Here is a 22406-nt window from a genome sequence, read left to right on the forward strand (position 1 = left end):
GTTAGACACAACTTCACCTCCAAGCAGAAAGCATCAATAAGTCTCAAAGCTTCATCTGCACAGTTTCAGTTATTAGCTGGGATCTCAGGCTGGAGACATGAATAGTAAAAATAACCTACAATGAGACAGCTGCAAGGAGAAAGTTCCTTTGAGGACCACATGCAAACACTTCACAACGCTAGTGGCCTCCAGCCTACGAATTGGATCCATGACCTAATATATTTTGTTGTTTTATTTCAAATCAAACACAGAACCTGTATTATATCAGAAAGCCTGAGGGAAGTTTTAATGATTGTATGCAGTGACTCCCCCTCACCCCTGTAATCTCCTGGCCAGAAAGAGAAGCAGAACTTTCAGCAGGCATCAGTCATTGCCAGCGTTAATGTAAGATTACACACAGGTCTGCCTACTCTGGAGGCCTTAAAATAAATTAATTCTGTTTCTCACATATCAAATCACATTGGATCTTGGTGATACAGTTCAGCAGACACTTTCTTAAAAAGAGCAAGTCTCATTTGTATTCTGTTAATCTCTCCTACAACCCTTCAGAAGAAATATTGCTTTAATTTTATACCTTCCCCGATTCTTCAAAAGCCTGTGGTAGCTCATGGAGAGCAGATGAAACCTAATGCCCATTAGTGGCAAACTCCCATAGGGTAAGTTTTCCCTCAGTCTTTCTCACATAAGACTCTTGCACTGCAGTATGATTGTCCAATTACTGTGAGATCTCTCCTCTTATTGCAAACAGAACAAACAAGTTTATTAACAGCCATTACTCATTTTCTACAGTATTTGTGAGCCAGCAGAGTGCTGTTTGCTAAATGTGAACAGCAGTAATAGTTTGTATCAATGCAGAGCTCTATGTCAACTACTGTGAAGAATGGGCGTCACAGGTGATTAGCAGTAGATGGACTTAGTTTCATTGTTAAAAAAGCCCAGCAATTTTAAATTACAGTAACAATGCAGTCACTACACAAAAGAAATTCCAACTATTATGTAATTTAGATCCAAGTAGAATTAGGGTGCTTCATTATTTTGCCTCTTTTTACACTCCAAAGAAACAAATAGATTTTTTTTCTCTTCTGAAGAGATTTAAGGAGCCTTTTAAAGCTTTAATATAAACAGCAAATTGAGCTGTACAGTGGATAACTGTAGCATGCAACTGTAGCATTTAGCTGATTTCAAAAAAGCAGTTTAATCTTTTGTCTTCATCAGTGAGAGAACTATTGGTCCAGAACTACAGTCTTTCACATATTCAGGTGACATGTTAGCTAAAAATCTGCCACAGATCAATACCCAGCTTTAAGCATCACAACAGTTAACAAAAAATACAGTAAATCAGGGAGAGTCTTATTTTTCAACTTTAGAAACAAGTTATTCTACTACTAAAAATGTGCAGTAATTCTGCAATTAAATGCCCAACATTGGGGCAAGAAGCTGAGGTATTCTGATACTGGCAAGCAGGTGTAACATTTAAAGGCTACATGTAACTCCACAGCCTTTCTAAGGAAGGCTCTCCTCTTCAAAAGCCCAACCTGACCTGAGATGCCACTTCACACAGTAGCTGTGTGTTTAACACCAAATCATACAGCTGAGGGGTATCAAGGGGTACTGAGGGGTTGTAGGTGGCAAGGACACACACCTTGGACACACCAAGGATGCACAACACAGGTTGAATGTGATCTGCCTCACATTCAACCCTAGTTCCTACATACCAACCGAAGGAAAAAGAGCCCTTCCTTTTCCAAGACTCACACCCAGAATCCTCAAAGAGCACATAAAAATCTTCTCAAGAATGAAAACTAATATTCATTAAGCATTTTAAAGCACATAAGCCACCACTCTATGCTTACATAAGCTTTCCATGATGAAACTGTTCTTATGCATGTTATTTCTACTATCGATACGGGATCCGGTTCAGTCTACTTGTGCAGACAGGACACAAACCAGATCTTATGATTTCACAGTGTTAAACTCTGCAAACATAGGCTTCTGCACACTTTGGCAATATTGACTTATTCTATTCTTAATTTTCAATACAATTTTCCCTTATTTCATAAGCACTAGGCCATTTCAACACTATTTAGTCCAAATATCCTTTTAAATCTTTTTTCATATTTAAGATAGCATGTCTGAAAATACAGAATGGGGAAAAGATGCCTTTTAATTGTGAAATAGAAATCTGCAGCATTCACATTTTTTTAAGATTAAAACCAGCTTTTAAAAAAAAAGCTAGATAATTAAAAGACATTTTTATTTTAGCCTGATACACTGTCTACAACACACTGCACAACTTTTTTCTTTGAAGATATCAAATGGTGGAAATATACCAGAAGAGATACCCAAACTCCAGAGGAAAGGGAAACATGGATGAGCATGTCCTTCCTTTTCTTGTCGCACAGTTGCAGCTGCTGCATATTCCCCATCACAGGCACAGAGTGCTTTCAAAAACATAGCTGTCTAGAACAATAGGATAAATACAAATCATCTGAAAATACCTGATCGTCTTGAAGCTGGTTGCTAGGCCATTTACAGTACTGAAAATGAGATTCTCTGTTCACAGTACAGGTAGGCTTGGTCCAGCATCCCTGGCTCGAAGCCACAGACAGCATCCTTTCCCCAGGCACAGAACCCCAGAGAAGTCTTCCTACAGCTTTGAAAAGCAGCTGTTGCTGCTGCTGCTGCAATCCTTTCACACCAAGCTGGGCAGCAGGTCTGAGCCACAGATATGGATATGCTATTTAAATTTTTTACCAGGCTTCGGGTGATTCACACTGAATCCCCTCTTCAAACTGCCATGGAGATGTGGAGCTTCTTTTGACTGCCTGCCTCTCCTTCCCCCATGTAAATTTTTCAAGGACTGGTAACTTCACTGACTCCTGAAGATACCTGCCATGTAAAGGAGTTTGACCTATCATTTAGCATCCTTCCTTTTTGCCCTGCAATTACCTCCAAATGCAAGCACAACAATAACAGCAATTTGCTGTTATTACTAACATATAATCAGAGAACTAAACCCACAGGAAGGAGGAATTTAGGGAGAAAATCTGCTACCTCCAATTTCAGACCATCCATCAGATTATCCAGAAATACCACAACAAAAGAGAACGACAACACCCAAATAGAAAGAAAGACCCTTTCCCTGTTTGTCACAGTGCAAGCCCCTAAACGTGTAAAGGCACATTATTCTGAGCCTAGAGGCAGGGATGTTATCCTGGCTACACATATTTGTAGCACAGCTGTAGTTGTTATTGTTATAAGCAATTATGTTTGCGTTAACTTGCAAACATTGCCAGACATTGGCTATTTGGGAATTTAAGGGAGCAAGCTTCCCAAATCAAGCATTGACAGGAACACCGTTTCTGATCTTATTTAAATGCAGGGGTGAAAAAGCACTCAAGTGATTACCTTTCCTCTACAGGTCAGGAAATCCATTTTCCTTGCTTAAAAACCTATTCCAGTCCTCACCATAAGCCAAGAATAGGCAATTAAATAAATGTTATCAAGAGTTTAAGTCAGCAATAAAAGATGGGAAGTTTTTGCATGCTGTTCATCATTCCAAAATTACTGCACGTGGTCACAGTGATCTCTTGTGCTCACACTCACACATAACATCAGTATCAGACTTGTCTTTTCCCAAAAAGAATCTGAAACTAGGGGAAAAGCCCCTGGTACAGTCTTTTTTGATAGACATACACAATCAACCATTCCCAGAGGAAGGAAGGTTTCAGGAACAACAGTAAATGTAGACAAAAAGTATCAGGATACAGAAGAAACAGATGCAGATAAATTTACATTATCACTTGTAGATTCATTTTCTATGGATTGGTTATAGCGAAGAATGTGATTAGCCCACAGCAAAACTCTAATCCATAACTTGGAACAATTCACTGAGACCTCGTACATTTTTTTCATGTAAAGCAAATGCTTCAGCAATAATGAGGCAGGTACACAAGACTGAATTGCAGACAATCTCTTGCAAATCACAACCCACATGACATTTTTGGATGCCACCAAAATGTCTATGGGATAAACTTAACATGTGTTCATACAGAAGTGTGAATGTGTGTCTGTACATGCAAAATACAGCCCTCCTAGTCCATCTGTTAGTGTGCAAGAAAATGGGGGGTTGACATGTTAGACTCTTCTCTGGTCAAGTATCAGGGTGTTAAATACAAGGTGGAATCTAGAATTTATAGCATAGTACTTGAAAATGGACAGATGTTTACCATTGCATGTTTCATTTTTCTCTGGCAGCATTTCTTCAACTCCATTTTCTTTATCCTAGATGAAATTCTGTTTATGGTGAAATTTACTTTCCAAAACACTACTCCTTAATGCCTTCCTGAAAAGCCTCCATCCTGCCTGAGACTAACCTATATTAAACATGCATCAAGTTTTAGCACAATTTGTCCCAAAGACACTTGGCTCCAAATTATTTTGGGATAAGATACTTGGGAATGAACAAATTTTAAGGTGGAAAGACAAAGAAGAGGTCATAGAATGGTTTGGGTTGAAAAGGACCTTTAAAGATCACCTATACCAACTCCTCAGCCATGGGCAGGGGCACCTTCCACTTGAACAGGTTGGTCAGGGTTCCGTCCAACCTGTCCTTGAACACTTCCAGGGATGGGCCATCCACAGCTTCTCTGGGCAACCTGTTCCAGTGCCTCACCAGTTTACCTCTGAGTAAAGAATTACTTCCTCTCAACCTCTCATCTTTCACTTTAAAGCCATTCCCCCTTGTTCTATCACTATCTGCCCATGTAAAAAAAAGTTTCTCTCTTTCTTGTAAGCCCCATTTTAAGCTATGAGGTCTCCCTAGAGCCTTCTCTTCTCCAGCTTGAACAACCCCAACTCTCTCAGGAAAGGCGCTTCAGCCCTCTGAGCATCATCAAGAAGTGTTGTGCTTCTGCACATTTCAAATCAGTCTATGACCAGAGATAATTGGTTTCTTATGCCATGCTGTTCCCATGGCATGTCAAAACATATCCAATCAATGTGTCCAACATCTTTGCAGAAGAGCACTTGTCACATTCAGTAACACAGTATAGAAACATAAAAATAGAAGCACAATTTTTTTTTCCACAAACAGCAGCAGGCCTGTTGTCCTAATTTACAAACTGACAAGTTTCTTTGTGGAATAAATTGCCAAAGTCATTTACCAAAAAGTCAAAACTGATATAAGATTTAGTTATGTACTATCTATTGTTTCTGTAGTTTCCACACCACTACTCTTCCACTAAGATATTTTTTCATATTGAAGTAATTTGCAAGTTTCCGTAACTTTTTCCAGTTGCACTACACAATTCACACCCCCCCCCCCCGAAAAGTTGTATGGCAGACATCAGCCTTGGCTAGTTCTTTAAAAGCACTTGCAAGTAACCAGTAACACTGGTTCTCTCTCAGAATTCATTTCCTTGCTTTTAACCTTGGTGACAAAAACTAGATTTTAATGACTTTTTTATGACTTAAGGTAAAGCAGACCCTGAAAACTAAGTTCATGTGCCACTGAACTGCTATCCTCTCTGGAAATCAGGAGCTCAGAGGCTCCATTTCCCAGCTGTGATAAAGGTTTTGAATAGCAATATCTTTATCATGCATTTATTAGGTATGCAGCTGCATATTTAGCAAGCTAATGATACCCTGGTAAAATGAAACCACAGTAACACATTCAACACCTGTATTTGTCTTGAGACAGTAAACAAGATTGATAATTTTTTTACTTGAGAGACTGTCTTGATTAAATATGGCTTTGGGAGAACCTACTATAAGGTTGATAACGTTTTCAATTAAAGTCTTTAATTTTTAAGTCTGAATGGACAAAATTTAGTTTATTGTTTAGTACCATAAACAGAGGGACAGAATACTTGATTTTGTTCTTTGATTCCTGCTTTGCTTTTCAGCTCTAGAGAAACTTCAGATACACTGTGGTATTTTTCTTACCTTCCTGACTGAAAGCTCTTCCACCTGCTGTATCACAGTGAATTATGTCAGCATGTACTGATCATAAGTGACATTGGTCTGGATGGGTTGGATCAAAAGCTTTGTTATGCTCAAAGGACACCAGGTGGTGGTGGAAGACTCCTAAGTAGCATATTTGAATTCCTTACATTGTGACATTCATGTTGCCTTTCTCTTCAGGCTACCTTCTCTCCTTCAAGATCTGCACTGCTGAAAGCTTTGAGACATAAAAACAACAATAACTGGGTCTTCAAAAGCCTAGCCAGCATAAAACCCTGTTTCTAACAGTATTCTCAAGTGGACACCAGCAAGAAGGATAAGAGTGAGCCAAGCATACACAAGTGCTTTTTTCTGAGCAGTGTCCCTGATGCCAGCCAGGTAACAGTGGTGTACTCCATATCAACTGGATCATTTCCATTTCCCAACCTGGCCCTTAGAAGCCTTTAATAAGCTTTACCAGACTACTGTTTTATGAAAACAAAGCCTAGTACACATCTCACTCTACCAGCTTAAAACTAGGTACTGCATTATTAACATCTAAATTTGACCCCCTCTAATAAAGTTGCTATGAAAATTCACATTAAAGTCCTTGTATTCACAAACTACAACAACCTATTCAGCATCTTAAGGAAACACAGTGTCACTTTTCCGAAGGCTTTGCAACATGAGCCGTTTACTTTCCCCATTTTTGCTGGCTTTTATGCTACACCCCCAATTTCCCAACTTCCTGTCCTGTTCGGTCATACAGTTCAGAAACAAAGGCTATTATTTCTACTTCTAACACAACATTCCTATACAACATGCCAATATACCACATAAGACTGCAAAGCCTCTGGGTAGTGTGATTGAAGAGTTTAACTGTAAAGGCATAAGGGCATCATAATTCAGGGCATTCACAAAACTTCTTAGATAATTGAGAACGACCCATAACACTAGCACCTACAGAAAGCTCTACTATCTACAGGACTTTGAGAGCAAGAAATCAAATCAGGTATATTAACTGACTTTTTTCAACACTCAAAGCAAACAAACAAGTTCAATCGATGAGGTAACTTATTATTTCTCACAGTGAATGTTTGATATGAATTAAATAATTAGGCAAAAGGTAAATATCAGCACTTGACATATTTTGCTTTTATAAAGAAATAATTAAATTTTCCGCTTAGATATTAGTTTCAATTTTCTTACAAATGTTATGAATATTTTTTTAAGGGGCATCCAATGTTTTTACTGTGATACACCACACATATTTGCAGGTGTTGAGTACCTTTGCATGCCCTGTTACAACTACCTGGCACAGCAGTGTCATTGGTATTTGTGAAGTTCATTTTCATTTGGCACCTCCAGAGCAATATACAGATTCCTGGAATAAGAACTAGAAACAGGAAAAACTGCTACTGTTTGCAAATTTGCTTGCAAGGGCCAACAGGCCAAGAGATGCTGCTGTCAGGAGAGTGCCTGGTAAAAATGACAAATTTCTATATTAACTCTGTAAGTCTTAAGTTCAAACTCTGAAAGAGCATTGAAACCAAGGCAGTTGTTAGTAGTTCAAATAATTTTTAATAGTTCACCTGTGTTCTGCACTCTATGCCTACTGCATTTCTTTGAATACTACAGATCTAGTTGCTAACTATTATAAACTATAAAGCTTTCCTGTTACAGCTAGCTTCAAGCTGAAAACAAAATTAAAATCTCATCCAATAAAACTGATAACAGCAGGCCCACTGTTTTTATGACTAAAATGAAAAGCTTTATTCATATTGCAAAGTAGTCAGAGACAAGACAGGGTAAGCACCATTCTGAGAGGCTCGGCATTAGCATAACACGAGGAGTCTCTGCACTAAAAAAGCTGACAAGTCTAAATCATTTCAGGAATGTTTTTAGACGTCTGGGGCACAGAATTCCACAGACTGAAGGAATATTGGATATTGTAGAGAAAAACAAGAGAGGAGAGAAGTCAAGTGAATCCACTGCTACACAGAAGCTAAATATTAAGCAGAATTCCCCTGGGAGATGGTTTTCAGTAAAAAGACTTCAGTGAACACTGATTTAAAGCAACCATATGATTCAAAGGTCACAGGTTTATGGTGAAATATTGTTCTGAAACTTCCTTAACAACAAAAGAGATTCAGAAATTCATCCCACTTTATAAACAACTATCATTTTCATAGTACTTCTAGTGTGTTGAAGGCTTTCTCTACCATATGACTCTGCATATTGAAGTGTTATAACTACACCTTTCCTCATGTGATCCATCAAGCATTTATTTTCCTTCTCTGGAAGGAAAAAAATTATGAGGATGAAAATGCTGAAAGAGATGCTTGGCCTTATCTGTCCATGGAGTGAAAAAAATAACCATCAAATTGAAGTTCATTTTAAAAGTGCTAAAGAAGAATCATGGGTGTAAGAGAAAAAGCACAAGCACATGAAAGCAAACATACGCGTGTGTTCGTGTTCACATACGTGTTCTTATACACTGACTGCCATAGATCAGTAATAAACTGTCTGAAAAGCAATAAGGACTAACCTCCACATTTTAGTGAAACTGTGCATCAGGCTCACACAGCGAGGCAGAGCTGGAGGTTTGAGTCCATCCATTTGAAGGAGGAGGGCAGGAACACCATACAGAACCAGGTATTTCACGTAAAAAAACAGTACTTGAGCTAGAGCCAGGCCACCTAAAAGAAAAAGAAAAAAAAACAACAAAAAACCATACCTTAAACAAGGTCTGAAATATTTTTAAAACCTGTTAATACTGACTACTTCCAAACAGCAATTATTCAAAGAACTAAGACAAGCGTCATCGGTTGATGGGATAGACACCAGTTTCTTTTGCAACAGCCACAGGACGAAAGCACATGCCCTTATGACATTAGGCACACACACAAAATAATACCATCATTCCAGTATGAAGGCACAAGTATGTATCTGTAGTTCCACCTTCAAAAATCTCTGGACTGTGGGTGTTGCTATGAAAAAAATAAATACTGACTTATGTTGAGTTAAAATCAGAACATACTGATATAAGCAATGAACATGTACCACAGGGAAAATGAAATTTATCTTTGTTAAAAAAACAAACAAACAAACAAAAAACAAAAACAAAAAACAAAAACCACCAAACAACCACTCTACACTTTTTGCTGCAGAACAGATATAAACAATGTTTACCATTGCAGCTTATCCTGACAGCCCCGCAAACATCCCACATCCTGTCAGATTAAGTTCCCAGAAAATACCCTCTACAAGGTCCCTTCTGCTGCAGCCAAGGCACAGAAGACTGGAACTCCACTTGGGATAATGCTTAAAGCATATTTCAGTTTTTAAACCCACAGGACAAAGGTCTCCTTAAGGTGCTCTAGCTACCTGATTTCCAAAGGAGAAATTTTGGCAGTGTGTTTGCTCATGATTTAACCTCAGGGTATGGCACAAAATGTAGCATCTTGCACAGGTGTGAGGTGAAAATCATACATATTCTCAGAGTTATTATTCATGCAAATAACAACCTTTGAATGTATTACGAAGGAAGATGATTCATATTAATATTCTAAATGTTTTCTGCTGAACAAAATGGCATTGACCAATAATCATGAGTAGAAAGCCAGTAAAAAGCAGAGGCTGACACATTTACAGAAACTGGTGAGTTCATTCCTAAAAGACCCAACTGTGGCAAACTTTTCCATCTAACTGACAATTGACAAAAGGAAAATCTCACCACAAAGAGGGGAAACTAAAATTATTATACTTCAGTAGAGAAAAAAAAAATTATGTAATGCAATTTTTACATTTACTTTCATTCTAGTGTTCTGCTTTACCTCAGTCATATTAACTAATTTGACTGAAGCACTTTAGATATTTAGCCTAATTTTAAATCCTTCCAGCAGGCTTTCCTTGGAGATAAAGTTTTCAATCTGACTGCAGCAGTACAAGTCCATGAACGTTTAAATAATCTTCCTTTTCTGGGTGCAAAACATCCCTTTTGCATTCTGCTGACTAATGAGTATACTATGGATGACAACCAAAAGTTAAACATTAAAAATTCATCTACTGTACAGCAACCTAGAGTGAAAATGCAAAACTCCTCCTGGCCTACACATGGCCAGTATTTTGCTACTACAATCCAACATTTTTAGTTTTAATATTATGATCCATGCACGTTATAGGAAACAGTTGCGATATACAAGATAAAAACTGATGTTAGAACAAAATACCAAGACATGAAGCTTATGTTTTTTTACTTCAGGGGAGCAGCCATCTAGTTTTCAATAACATTTTCCCCCAGAGGGAAACAAATAATCAGAAGCACAATTTGGATATTAGCCAATTAGCTCCACATTAGATTACTGCTAAATCATCTATACCATCAACTTTCTGCTTAATTCCCATCTCATTCAGAGTCTCACTTCTTCTCTGGCAAATTTCATTGGAGAGCTGAACACCGACACCCACACAAACCAATTACGAAGAGCACAGCTGCCTGTGCAGTAGTAAAACTCAAAATCCTTTGGCTGTGCTTGATGGAAAGATATTTAGAAACAGAATTCCACTCTCTTGAGACTTGAAAATCAATACATTTGATTTTAGATACAAAGATGAAAGATTTTGAGTTCTCAGATACAAAGATATGCAAGTTTTAGGAAAAAAGGCATTTTCACCCATCTCCAGTAACACCCATGTAAGTTGTCATTACTGTAATGGACAGACAGCTCAGTAGCAGTGGTACCTTAAACACAGACATCACATAACCAATCACTACCTGGCACGCACAAGCTGTTCTGCGAGTGGCAATTCTAAGAGTCACAATAACAGCAACACAAAGGTCCCTGACAAAATACATAGACTAAGTTCTCATTGGTTTTGAACTCATCCCAGAAGTATGAGAGTTCTGGACACACATGGAAAGCTAAGGGCAAGATTCACAGCCACACACAACAGCTGGGCTGCATTGGTAACAGGCACAGCCTTTAAATCTTCTTGCATACCCGAGACATCCCAGCTGCTTTGCATTTGCTCCATTCTAGCACAAAGCAGCCAGAATACACTGCTTCACCTGGTTTAAAAACATGAAATCAAAAACAAATTTAAGATCAATGCCAAATTTCTCAAATTCATTAACACTATCATGTAATTTGTTCTCTAGCATTTGATAGAAAGCTTAAGAACTCGTCCTCACACATGACCATTATCTTAAATTGGAAACAAGCTATATTAAGTGTATATTAAAACACATCTAAGGGAAAAAGTATTGCCAGAATTATCTTTTCCCCAAAATAAATTAGTTCAAAGGATTCAGAGTCAAGGTTAATTATTTTTTTAAAATAGAAATGTGTTAAGGGATAAAATAGTTAAAAGTACCCAATCTTGACCCCATATACTTCAACAGTCAAGCTGTTTGAAGTCCCAGATAAAAGTAAATTACTTTTATAGAAGTTGGTATTTTCAATTTATCATCATGTAATCCTCAAAACATTCTAGGTTTTCCTATGCTTTAAAAATGTATTTATAGACCTTCAAATATTTTCCTTAACCTTACATTTACTGCAGAACTGTATTTCCTAAGTTTCATAGAGCTTAGTTTCAAGGATAATTAGAATTTAGAATATTCACAAGTTTTAATTTGTTTTAGTCTACATATTCTCAGAACTCTGCCTAGTATTTTTTGACAGAAGTTAACAAATAGCAAGCAACAAAATACTTGGATCCAGGTATTACAAACCATACTTGGCATTTTTCTGCCCATAAACTATCACCATCACCTAAACTCATGGTCAACTGTAACTTAGAAGGCAATTTTATTATGAGCACATCACAACTTTACCATTTTTGCAGCTACATTGACCCTATGACATTAATGACTGCAGATGCTTGTTTCTGTCAAGTATTAGGACAGGTTCCACTAGAAAACAGAGATAAATATGCAGTCACATTTCAAAAGAGTTACTGACACGTGGCAGAAGTCTAATAGGAAGCAGAGATTTATAACAGCTCAGAATTTGGGGCTGCATCATCAAGTTCAAAATATCCCAGCCTTCCAGTAGCACACAAGAAGCAAGAAACATCCTGATGCGTATGGAGCAGTGGCAGGAAAGTAAATACCACAGTGTTTGTCCTGGAGGCTAAGTGCTTATTTTTAGACAAAGCTAAATGGACATAAAGATCCCAGAATGAAATTATTTACACAAGACTAAACAGAGCTGTCAAGGGACTCTCAGTCAAGGCATAGACAGTTCTTCCAGGTTAAAGAAAACCAGAAGGTTTTTCAAGCACACACATGCCTTAAAGGCACCTACCTTGAATATTCCCAAGGTCTTTGAGAAACCTGGTCTAGTGGAAGGTGTGTTTCTTCACAGTGGCTAGTATGGGGCTGTGTTTTGGACTTGTGCTGGACATAGAGTTGATGAAAAAAAAAGGGATGTTTTCATTACTGCTGAGCAGGGCTTAGTGAGTCAAGGCCTTTTCTGCTCCTCACCCTACCAGCAAGAAGGCTGAAGGGGTACAAGGATTTGTGAAGGGGAGGGGACACAGCCATGACAGATGACACAAACTGACCAAAGGGATATGCCATACCATATGCTCATGCTCAGCATATACAGCTGAGGGAAGAAGAAAGAGGGGATGTTCCTGGTGGTGGCGTTTGTCTTCCAAAGTAACCACTGTGCATGATGGAGCCCTGCTTTCCTGAAGATGGCTGAACACCTGTCTGCCCATGGAAGCAGTGAATTAGTTCCTTGTTTTGCTTTGCTTGCACATGCAGCTTTTGCTTTATCTATTAAACTGTCTTTACCTCAGCCTATAAGTTTTCTCAGTTTTATCCTTCCAATTGTCTTCCCACCCCACCGCAAAAGGAGTGAGCAGCTGTGTGGTGCTCAGTTTCTATCTGGAGTTAAGCCACAACACACGAATAAAAAAAGTAGTCATAGAAGTAGGTTAATTAACAATACTATCTGGAAGTTTATCCTGCAGAAAAGATTAGAAAAACATTTACTTTCTCAGACACACACTTCTTTATCTAAAACAATGAACTACTTAATATTTTAGAAAATATAATCTAAGACTTCTTCTGATTCATGTTCATATTTCCAGTTTTCAAAACAGACATCAAGATGCCAAATATTTTATCAGTTTCTCCCTATAATCTTGCAGGATGAAAGAAGTCTCAGATCACTCTTAGTATTTCATAATGCACAGACACCCTAATTTCAATAGCAAAACACTGCATGCTTCTTAAAATGAACTCAGAAATCCATTTTCTATCTATGGGTTTATCAGAAAAAACTGCACACACATGAAAACCAGCACCTTACAACCAACCTACACAGACTACTCAGCTAGGTCTCACTTTCAAGGAGGAACTCATGTAACATGTTTTCTTCTAACAAATTAAACATATAATCAGCACTTACAAATTAAACCATGTGGATCCATCTTTGAACAGATCACATTCTAGACTGACTTACATGCCACTCATATGAAAATACCCTTTTGAGGTATTAGAGCCTAGTTAATAGTTAAAACAATGATAGTTAATTAACCCTAACTTGTGCATACTTCACTAGAAAAAAAAAAATAGCACATGGTTAAGACCAACACATTAAACCCACAGAGCATTCAAAACATTCTGTCATACATGTGTACATCTCAGATGTATGTCTATACACCACACACCTGACAAAGCACATATAGATTCCTAGTCAAATATATTTTCACATCTACAGCTATTAATATCATAGATAAATCAAGTGCAACGACTGTATTAAACAATACATTCTCATGCAGAATTCTGACTTTCATCATTCCCTATACCTTGCAAGACTTACATGAAGCTCTGCTCAGATGAGCAGAGATGAGTAGATGGTGCTGAATCACCATCACAGGATAAATGTGAAACCTCATAAGGGAAATATAGGCAGTGCTTTTTCAACATCTGCCTTATCAGAATTGAACTTCACAAAGAAATGAACTAGCAACATACAACATTTGTTTCAGTTTCTATATAATACAATGTATCCCAGCAGAGTGAATTTTACCATTAATACAAAATCCCTTGTTTCAATTTAAGTTCTTTCAACTAATGCTACTGAGCTCCCCATTATATGTCAGTAAATTTGTCATTCAGACACAGAAGCCTGAAGAACATACATTGAAAAGGATCACCAATCTACCTGTCCTTTACTCTATTCTCTTTTCCCTGGCTTTATTACATACCATATCCGAACATTTCTCAGTAGAACAGAACCACCTCTGATATGGCCTAGTGTAGCTATTCCTCCAGTATGCTGCAGTTCACCAGGATACTGGACTATTGGAATTCATAGTGGCTTTTATTCTTGGTGCCTGCAAATCTTCATTTTACAGTGTAAAATGTAAAGGCAGCAAATTAATCCAAATTAACTTTAAAAACTGAGAAGAATGATCTGTCATGGTTTCCATTAACATGGAGTACAGGTCTTCCTACTATGTCATTTTTAATTCTGAAAGCACCCCATTCTTTCAGACAATCTGACTGATGCTACCAGAATGAGATGCAGCACTGACATAAAACCATGGAATTGCTACAAACATTGCATTTGATGCTCAACATTAAAAAAGCACAAATGCCCTAATATTGCTCAGTATGTCAATAGCTAACTATCCACAGACAAATATTTGTGAACATAGACACAATGATTTGTGAATTCTGGAAAACGCTCACATTCTCCAAACAATGGCTTCCTGGGACCAATAAATAACAGTTCTGTGCTTGCACAGCTGACATTTTAAAATTAATTCTGTGTTCAGACATTAACATCCCCTCCACAAACTGAAGGGACACAGAAATATGGCAAACAGGCGCACATTTGGATACAGTCACTTTGTATTCCTTATTCTGTTCCAAGTGTAGGAGCTCATATTTGGCTACTGGAAAGCTACACTCCTTGGTGTGACCTGGCTCTTTATATAATTCCTAGCACAGAAGATCAGCATTGCTGAGAAGGATTTGAAGCCAAGGTTTGCTGCAAGGACAGGGCTGTCAGGAATAGCAGGTCTTAAAAATGAGGCACTCTGAGGAGAGCACCAAAGCCCAGGCCATGAGCAACCCTTAGTACTATGCTGTCAGGTGCTTATCATGTCTGGTGGGGGTCTTGGAGAGCAGTAATACCTTCTGCTGGGAAAGAGAGGTACAGCACTGGAGCCCATTGCATTGAAGAAATGCACAGGCTAATACAGGAGTCACTGAAGAAACAAGTGCAAGATTTCACATGGATTTTGTTTTCTCTATCTCATACTATCTGGAGGATATGGCTGAATGCCTTCCCCAATATCCAGACAAGATTCCCACTGCCCTATACAGAGAAGATTAAAGAGCTATGGATGATGACTGAAAATCATTCATATCTCAAGTTACCCAAAAGACTTAGCACTGGGAAATCTAAAAGCTCCTCTCCTCAAAGCTAGCTCTCATCGCCTCCTCTTCCTCCACACCAAAGACTGACATTGTTATTCTTCCTACCAAACACAGGTCATTGAGGAAGCAAAACACAACTGCATACTCAGTTTGAAATTATACTGTTTTCAGACCCACGTAATGAAGCTTTTTGTTAATGCACATGGCATTAGATCTTCAGTGCTATGGCCACAGCTTCCTGCAATATAAACATGCAAGTTTAAAGAAGTATGTGCAGAATGCCAAAGGAAACAAATTAAACATGCGGAAGAATATGTGGTAGAAGAAATTCTGACATCTGTGTGGCATATGGGGATTTTGGTATTGAGTAGGGGAGGGGATACCCTGAAAACAGATCCGTAATATTTTCATATTGTATTTAGTCCATGTCAGATGTGGAAGCAACAAGCTTTTTCTCATATCAAGGTCAGAAAGCCAGCAAAATGTCTTCAATATGGAAAAAAATTTAACAATAGACTTCATACTCTCTAGCCGAAGAGCTTAAATAATGCATGTCCATTTTCTCTCTTAGTAGAGAAGTTCCTCTACATAACATGAAAAGTAGCTTTAGGAAAACTGCTGTTTTTCAGAGGACTCAAACTATTTCTCATTTAAACCCCCCAAAATCCAAGAGGCATAGTACAACAAGACACTTTCTACTCATTAAAGGATTGATGCACAGAGGGATGCAACCTGCACTCTCTCAGGGCAGGTTGGTTATGATGTACATCCATAGCATGCCGATCCACAGGGCAGTCACAGAAGCTGTCTTTACTGGCAGCTGCCAGGCACAAGCTAACATAGGGATAGCAGTAATCCAGGGAAACAGGGCACCGGGAGAGAAGTAAAGGTTCTACCTTTAGACAACCTAAACATACACTGTCCTCAATCTTCTGTTCACAATTTCCAACACTCTTATCACTCAGTTAATTGCTTTGAATAAAGCCAGTTACAAATATAACCTGCATAAAGCAGCAATTAAAGAGATTGCACAGATACTTCAATGACAGCAGTGCTTCCATCCACAGTACCCCAACAATGCTGGAAAGCACATGCCACATGTCCTGGTTTGGGCCAGAACAGGGTTCATTTCTGCAGTAGCCAGGAGGGGACATGGCTAAGACAAAGTTATTCTACACCACCTGAGGTCATTGTCAGGGGTGGAAAAGGGACTCTCACTTCAGAGGAGAAGGGGCTCTTTCAGGCTGAGCAAGTGTGGTGGACGGAGCAGTGGAGTAACGCTGGTCCCCAGCCAGATGAAGTAGTTGGAGCGGCATGAATGTGGCTTGAGCTCCACACTCTCTCTTTTGTACACTTTTGTTATTAATATTGTGACTGTTTATTTTCTTATTCCATTGCCATTTCCAGTAAATTGTTATTATCTCAACCTGTGATCTTTGCCTCTTGGACTTCCAATTGTGGGGGGGGGGAAGTAGCACACTTTTAATGGGAGTACTGAAGTGGAGAATACCATTCCTAAACCACATTATTTATTCAAGAGATAGGCTTCATCTATCCAGATTACATAGCCAGTGAAGAGACTGAAGGATACTCATTCAACAAGCAAAGAGTGAAGCAAGGCTACAATGCCCTCCGTGCCTTTAAGACACTACAGTAATACATCTCCCAAGGAACACCAAACAAAAAACCCAGCTGGGTTATTTGGGACAGAAGGTAATTTCCTCTAGAGAGGGAGAAGCTCTGCTCTGCACTGGCTTTGACTTGCTCACATTCAGATAAGTAGGAGAACACACAGAACAAGGCATTTGCAAGTGAAACGCAAGGAATGGGGTAATATAACCTGTAGGTCAAGAGCGCTGGTACAGTAATGCACATACTGGTTCATAAAGGGCTTAGAGAAAAGAACCTCACAACATTTGACCTACAAAGACCCTTGGTTTAGTTGTCAAAACACACAAGTCTAAAAATTTTAGAAGTTAAAGAAAAACTAAAAACAAAAAACATAAAATTCACAGAATATACTAACAGTAGCTAATGCACATGAACAGTAATATTGAAGGCAGCTTGCACCTTTGTTACAGTTAAATACACAGGCATCGAAACCATACCACTTTGGTATATTGCTGTTTGTATAAAATCATGTGCCTATAATTCCATCCACACAAGAGAAAATACTTCTCTTACTGCTGGGTAATTAACATTCTCCCAGATACTATTTTTCTCTTAATTTTCTTCCTGTGTGCTCTCAGCAGTGTTACTTTAGGTCACTTCAGCATTTATGCTTTACATGACCATAAATGACAATGGTACACTAGCATTTATAAACAAGCACTGTAAGTCAGCCCAGGTTTAGTTTAGGGTTTATGAGTTTTTTATTTCTTTGCTGTCTCACCTCACAGGAACACCGCACAGTGACGTAGAACACAATTGCAGCTTCACACACATGAAGTGTAGACTGACATTGCCCTTGGATGCTGACAGCAAAATCTCACAACACTGTTGTCTTTACCTGTATTACTGGCATTTATTGCCCATTGTTCAAAGTTATCCTGGAAGAAAAATGGAGGAGCAGATATAACCTCCCTGATTACAGGTGACTGCAGAACAGCCTCACAGTCTTTCCCCTAAGTTTACCAGACTATCACAGCAGCCAGGCATGATGGTAAGGGTAGATGCTCCCTGCTGCTTTGAAGCTGCTGTAGTTAAATATAAACCACAAAATGAACAAAACTCATCAGTGCAAAAAGGCTTATATATCATGTGGTTAATCCTCCTGAGTCAACAGCAAGCTGCTTCCTTGGTCTCAAGACTCAGTTATCTGATATAACTGGTTTTAATAAAACAGAATGCAAAATAACAGAGGTGTTTGGCTCCGTACAAGAACTGGTGTAGAAGCATGGTAAGATCCCTAAGGGTCCAGTAAGACTTAACTAAATATTACTAGCATGCTTATTACTCATATATTGGTGGCTCCCTAAAGCAAGTCACAACAGTGGCCTATCACTGGTTTGAGTCTAAGGAGACCTCTACAATCATTGTGATTGTGTTGGATCTGGCTGGGATGGAGTTCATTTCCCCCATGGCAGCCCTCACAGTGCTGTGCTTTGCACTGGTGGCCGGAGAAGTGTTGATGGCACACCAGTGTTTTGGCTACTCCTGAGCACAGCGTTGGTGCTGTGGTATTCCTTCTGGGAGAGGAGGCAGGTAGGCTGGCTGACCCAGGCTAGCCAAGGGGATATTCCATACCCTATGACATCAGCTCAGATATAGAGGCTAGGGAAGAGAGCTGGGGAAGGGGAGTGGGGCATTCGTTGTTTCCAATGGCTGCCTGCTAAGAAACCATTGCACGTGCTGAAGCCCTACGTCTCGGGAAAGTGGCCGGACATCGCTGCTGATTGGGAAGTAGGGAACAAACCTTGTTGTTTTTTCACTTTGCTTTTGGGTGCACAAGCTTTTGCTTTAATGAACTGTCTTATCCCAATCCACAAGTTGTTTTCCATCTTACTCTCTCTCCTCTTTATGGCTGGGAAAGGGAGTGATAGAGCAGCTGGGTGGGCACCTGGCATCCAGCCAAGGTCAACTCACCACAGTGATAAACCTGCAGAAAAAAATTTCAGTGACCAACTTCTGCTTCAAAATCTCATCTGTGGTGTATCTTAAACAGCTGCTTTTATTAAAAAGATGAAGCTCAGTAAGCATGGTTACATTTTGAATACACCTCTCCTAAAAGCAGCGTCTCCACAGGCGACTCATTAAAATACAATCATTTGACTTGAAGTCAGACAGCTTTACAGTCCAAACTTGCTTTAACACTGGCTTTCACCATCTGTTGCTTTGAGGCATTTTCACCTTTTCTAATTATCTAATAATCTAAATGCATTTTAATTCTCAGGATTACACACTTTTTTTCATCAAATAAATATACAGCCTACAGTGTTGTCTGTGAAGTAATTCACCCTCAGCTCCCCTTTAAAATCAACGTTGGTAGTCTTGAAAGGAGGGAGGAATCCACCAGTAGCATCATAGCTGGAATATTTCATCCCTAACTCAGTAGCTTTGCCTGCCTTACCAAGTGGCCAGCTTTTTGTCACATTCATCCATGAATTGACATTTATAACAGAAAAACTCAGAATCTACTTTCTAAACAGTGAATGAGTGAGGAATAGAACAAACAGTGAACCACAGAGGCAAACCTCTCACTTTCTTGCTCTCCATCTGCCCTTGCCTTTCTTTAGATATAAAAATCATACTGAAATATATATTAGAGTGTTTATTTATGCACCTACAGACAAACACAGAGTGCACACATTGCCCTCTGCTGACCAGCATCCAATGCACAGGTATCCTCCAACACACACTGCTCTTCATAGGTAATCTTCAACAAACGCTGGACAGGACCATACCAGCGTGTATGTTTCTCCCTGGTGTAAGAGACACCTCCATCAATTCAGAAATCACCAAGAGCCTTTCAGAACCTCCTTTTAAGGTCTGAGGTTTCTTTCTTTTGTTCCTCCTGCCTGGTGATACACATAGCTGGGAAGGGAAGGGAACAGAAATCAAGTCGACCACATATGACAGGTGTTTACAAACCATCACTCAAAGCTCTTGCTGGATTATACTGCATTTATCAGCACTTTTTCCTCACAGTTGGGCATTTTACTGAAATATCAGGGAGCTTGGGCAAGGGCAGAGGTGGGGGAAGCCAAGCAGGAAAACATAACTGAGAGGTACTGACTGCTACTTTCAGGTCATCGTATTTGAAAGTCCTTCTCTCTACTAGTTTCACGAGTTCTGTCGTTTTCCTTTTCAACATGAATACAGCCTAGAAACATCAATCAGAAGGAGATCAATAATAATTCTTAACATCTCCCCTCCTCCATCCCCACACTAAAAAAAACTCTTTAAGTGTCCACTTCTATGACTTGAGGAGGAGAAACACTTTAGACCACATTTTATAGACATACTTTAGACTGAAAAATGTACAGAATATTTTTAATTTAGGAAGCAGCTCAATACATTCAACTAAGCTTATAGAGCATCTACATCTTATATTAAGAGCCTGTAGACCACCTTTCTGACAGTGGCTGGCTATATAGTACTACTCAAGCATCTACAGATGGACATAAAAGAGAAGTAGACTGGAGACCTTAAAGTGGGAGAGAAGAAAGATATCTGCTATTGTTTCTATACTCACCCAAGGCCCAGTAGGATGCAGACTCCAAAGGCAGAGCACTACTGTAGAGAGCGTGGATATACATGAGATGAATCATCAGCTCAGCCAGGCACCACCAAAAGAAAATACGAATTATGCCCACGATTAAGATGCTGAGATTGCTCTTCACACTGAAAGCTTCTTGTCTCCTCATCTACAGAAGAAATCCAAAGAGGTTACCCAGCACGTAACTGACTGCTTTTATCAAAATACTCATCCTGAGAACTTTTTGACTACATCGTTTGGAAATTCCTGACATACGCTTGAGGAAGACTGTCTGTCCATTCTCAATCTCAGTAAGCCATAGAAACCAACAAGAAGCCAAACACAAACACACTGCACCAAACTCTTGTAAGAAAGGTCAAGTGCTGTTAACCTGAACAGAATCCAGACACAAGACTTTAACTCCTGTAACTTGATCAACCTCTAGAGATAATGTAAAAAGATTAAAGAAAGCACAGCTATGAAGGTTTTCCAAGTAGCAGCCCTTCCAAACACAGAAACAATGACTGCTTGCTCTTAAAACACCTCCAACTTTTAACAGCTACAGGGAATTGATTACTTGACGACAGTTCTTAATTTTTCTCCTGTAGCACTGCCAAAGTCAGCAAGACCTACATGACACGCTGAGCAAATGAAAGTGCAAGTTAAACACCAGATAAGACAAGGTTTGCAGTTGACATGCTTCTCAAGATGCCCCAAACTTACACTGCTAACTACAGTAAACACATTGGCATATTATTATTGCACCTTCTTTCTGCAAGAAAAGAGAATAGGATCAAACAACAGAAACACAGGATTGCCTAAAAATACAGTCATTTTGTACATCTATTGTTGTGTGCAACATTTCCTTCTCCAGTCTCTAACTGACCACCAAAAACGCATGTACAAGAGAAGTAACCAACCCATCTGCATGGACCCTCAATCACAAGCAGGTATTACAGCCAACACGCACACTCATTTGGAGGGTTCGTTTGTACCAACCAGATGAAAGCTTGGTGACCACCATTTTATCACAGGGATTTGCACAACAAGCCCCCAAAGCCATGAGAAGAACTGCTATGCCTCACTTCAAGCCAGAAATTCAACAAGGCCATTGACAAAGTGTCAGTGCCTCATTTTTGCCTGGCAGTGGATACCAATTGCCAGAACTGGTACTACACTCTTTGGAACATACAGCAGTTTCACTGTCTCCAACTCCAGAACTTCCACTTTCAGGTGTGTTCAGCAGAAACCCTCATCTCAGTCTCAGCTTCATTTAAAGGGTTCTATGAGCAGTCTTTTCAAATAGCAGCAATAAACACATCCTGTATAGTGCACTTTGAATCAACTGCTGGGCACTGCAAACTTTGAAACTCTTTTCCGACCAATATGGAAAGTAATAAAGAAAGAAAATATGGAGTTTTCCTCTGTCATGTAGAAGCAGGCTTGAAAAGCAGCCTGCAAGGGACTAGGAAAAGCATTTCTTAAGATTAGTAGGTCTTACACATTGAACAAGCTTCCTAGTTGAAGCAAAGTGCTCCAAGTAAATAACCATGTTTTCACATCAATATGAGGGGAAACTGGACTCTTCAGGAATTTCCAATACAAACTATCATCTTTCTGTGACTCTGAAATCTGTTTCAGAGTTAATAGCAATCTTATCCTGAAAACAATACTTTATTCCACCTGACAGAGAATAAAAAAATCAAGTCCAGCAGCTGCATGTTAAAATTATGAACACTTTCCAAATGTAACAAAGCATGTCACTGGCTGCCTGATTGAAGGGATGAATCTGACATCGGATAAAAACATCCTGTGAAGTGGAAGAACTCGAGGAGGAAGGTTTGTCTTAAAATTTTATAT

The 22406-nt window shown here is 39.1% G+C and overlaps 1 protein-coding gene across 2 annotated transcripts in view; it reads right to left on the reverse strand.

The window, feature by feature from the left end:
• Nucleotides 1-22406, reverse strand: part of HHAT (hedgehog acyltransferase) — a 145581-nt gene that overhangs the window by 117408 nt on the left and 5767 nt on the right. For both annotated transcript variants that reach the window (XM_032684273.1, XM_032684272.1), the window contains exons 7-8: nucleotides 20544-20715; nucleotides 8492-8642 (exon numbers count right to left, since the gene is read on the reverse strand). In XM_032684273.1, the coding sequence (XP_032540164.1) occupies nucleotides 8492-8642; nucleotides 20544-20715 (323 nt within the window). The remainder of the gene's footprint in view (nucleotides 1-8491; nucleotides 8643-20543; nucleotides 20716-22406) is intronic.

The sequence above is a fragment of the Chiroxiphia lanceolata genome, chromosome 3 (assembly GCF_009829145.1).
Source record: "Chiroxiphia lanceolata isolate bChiLan1 chromosome 3, bChiLan1.pri, whole genome shotgun sequence".
NCBI classification, from domain to species: domain Eukaryota; kingdom Metazoa; phylum Chordata; class Aves; order Passeriformes; family Pipridae; genus Chiroxiphia; species Chiroxiphia lanceolata.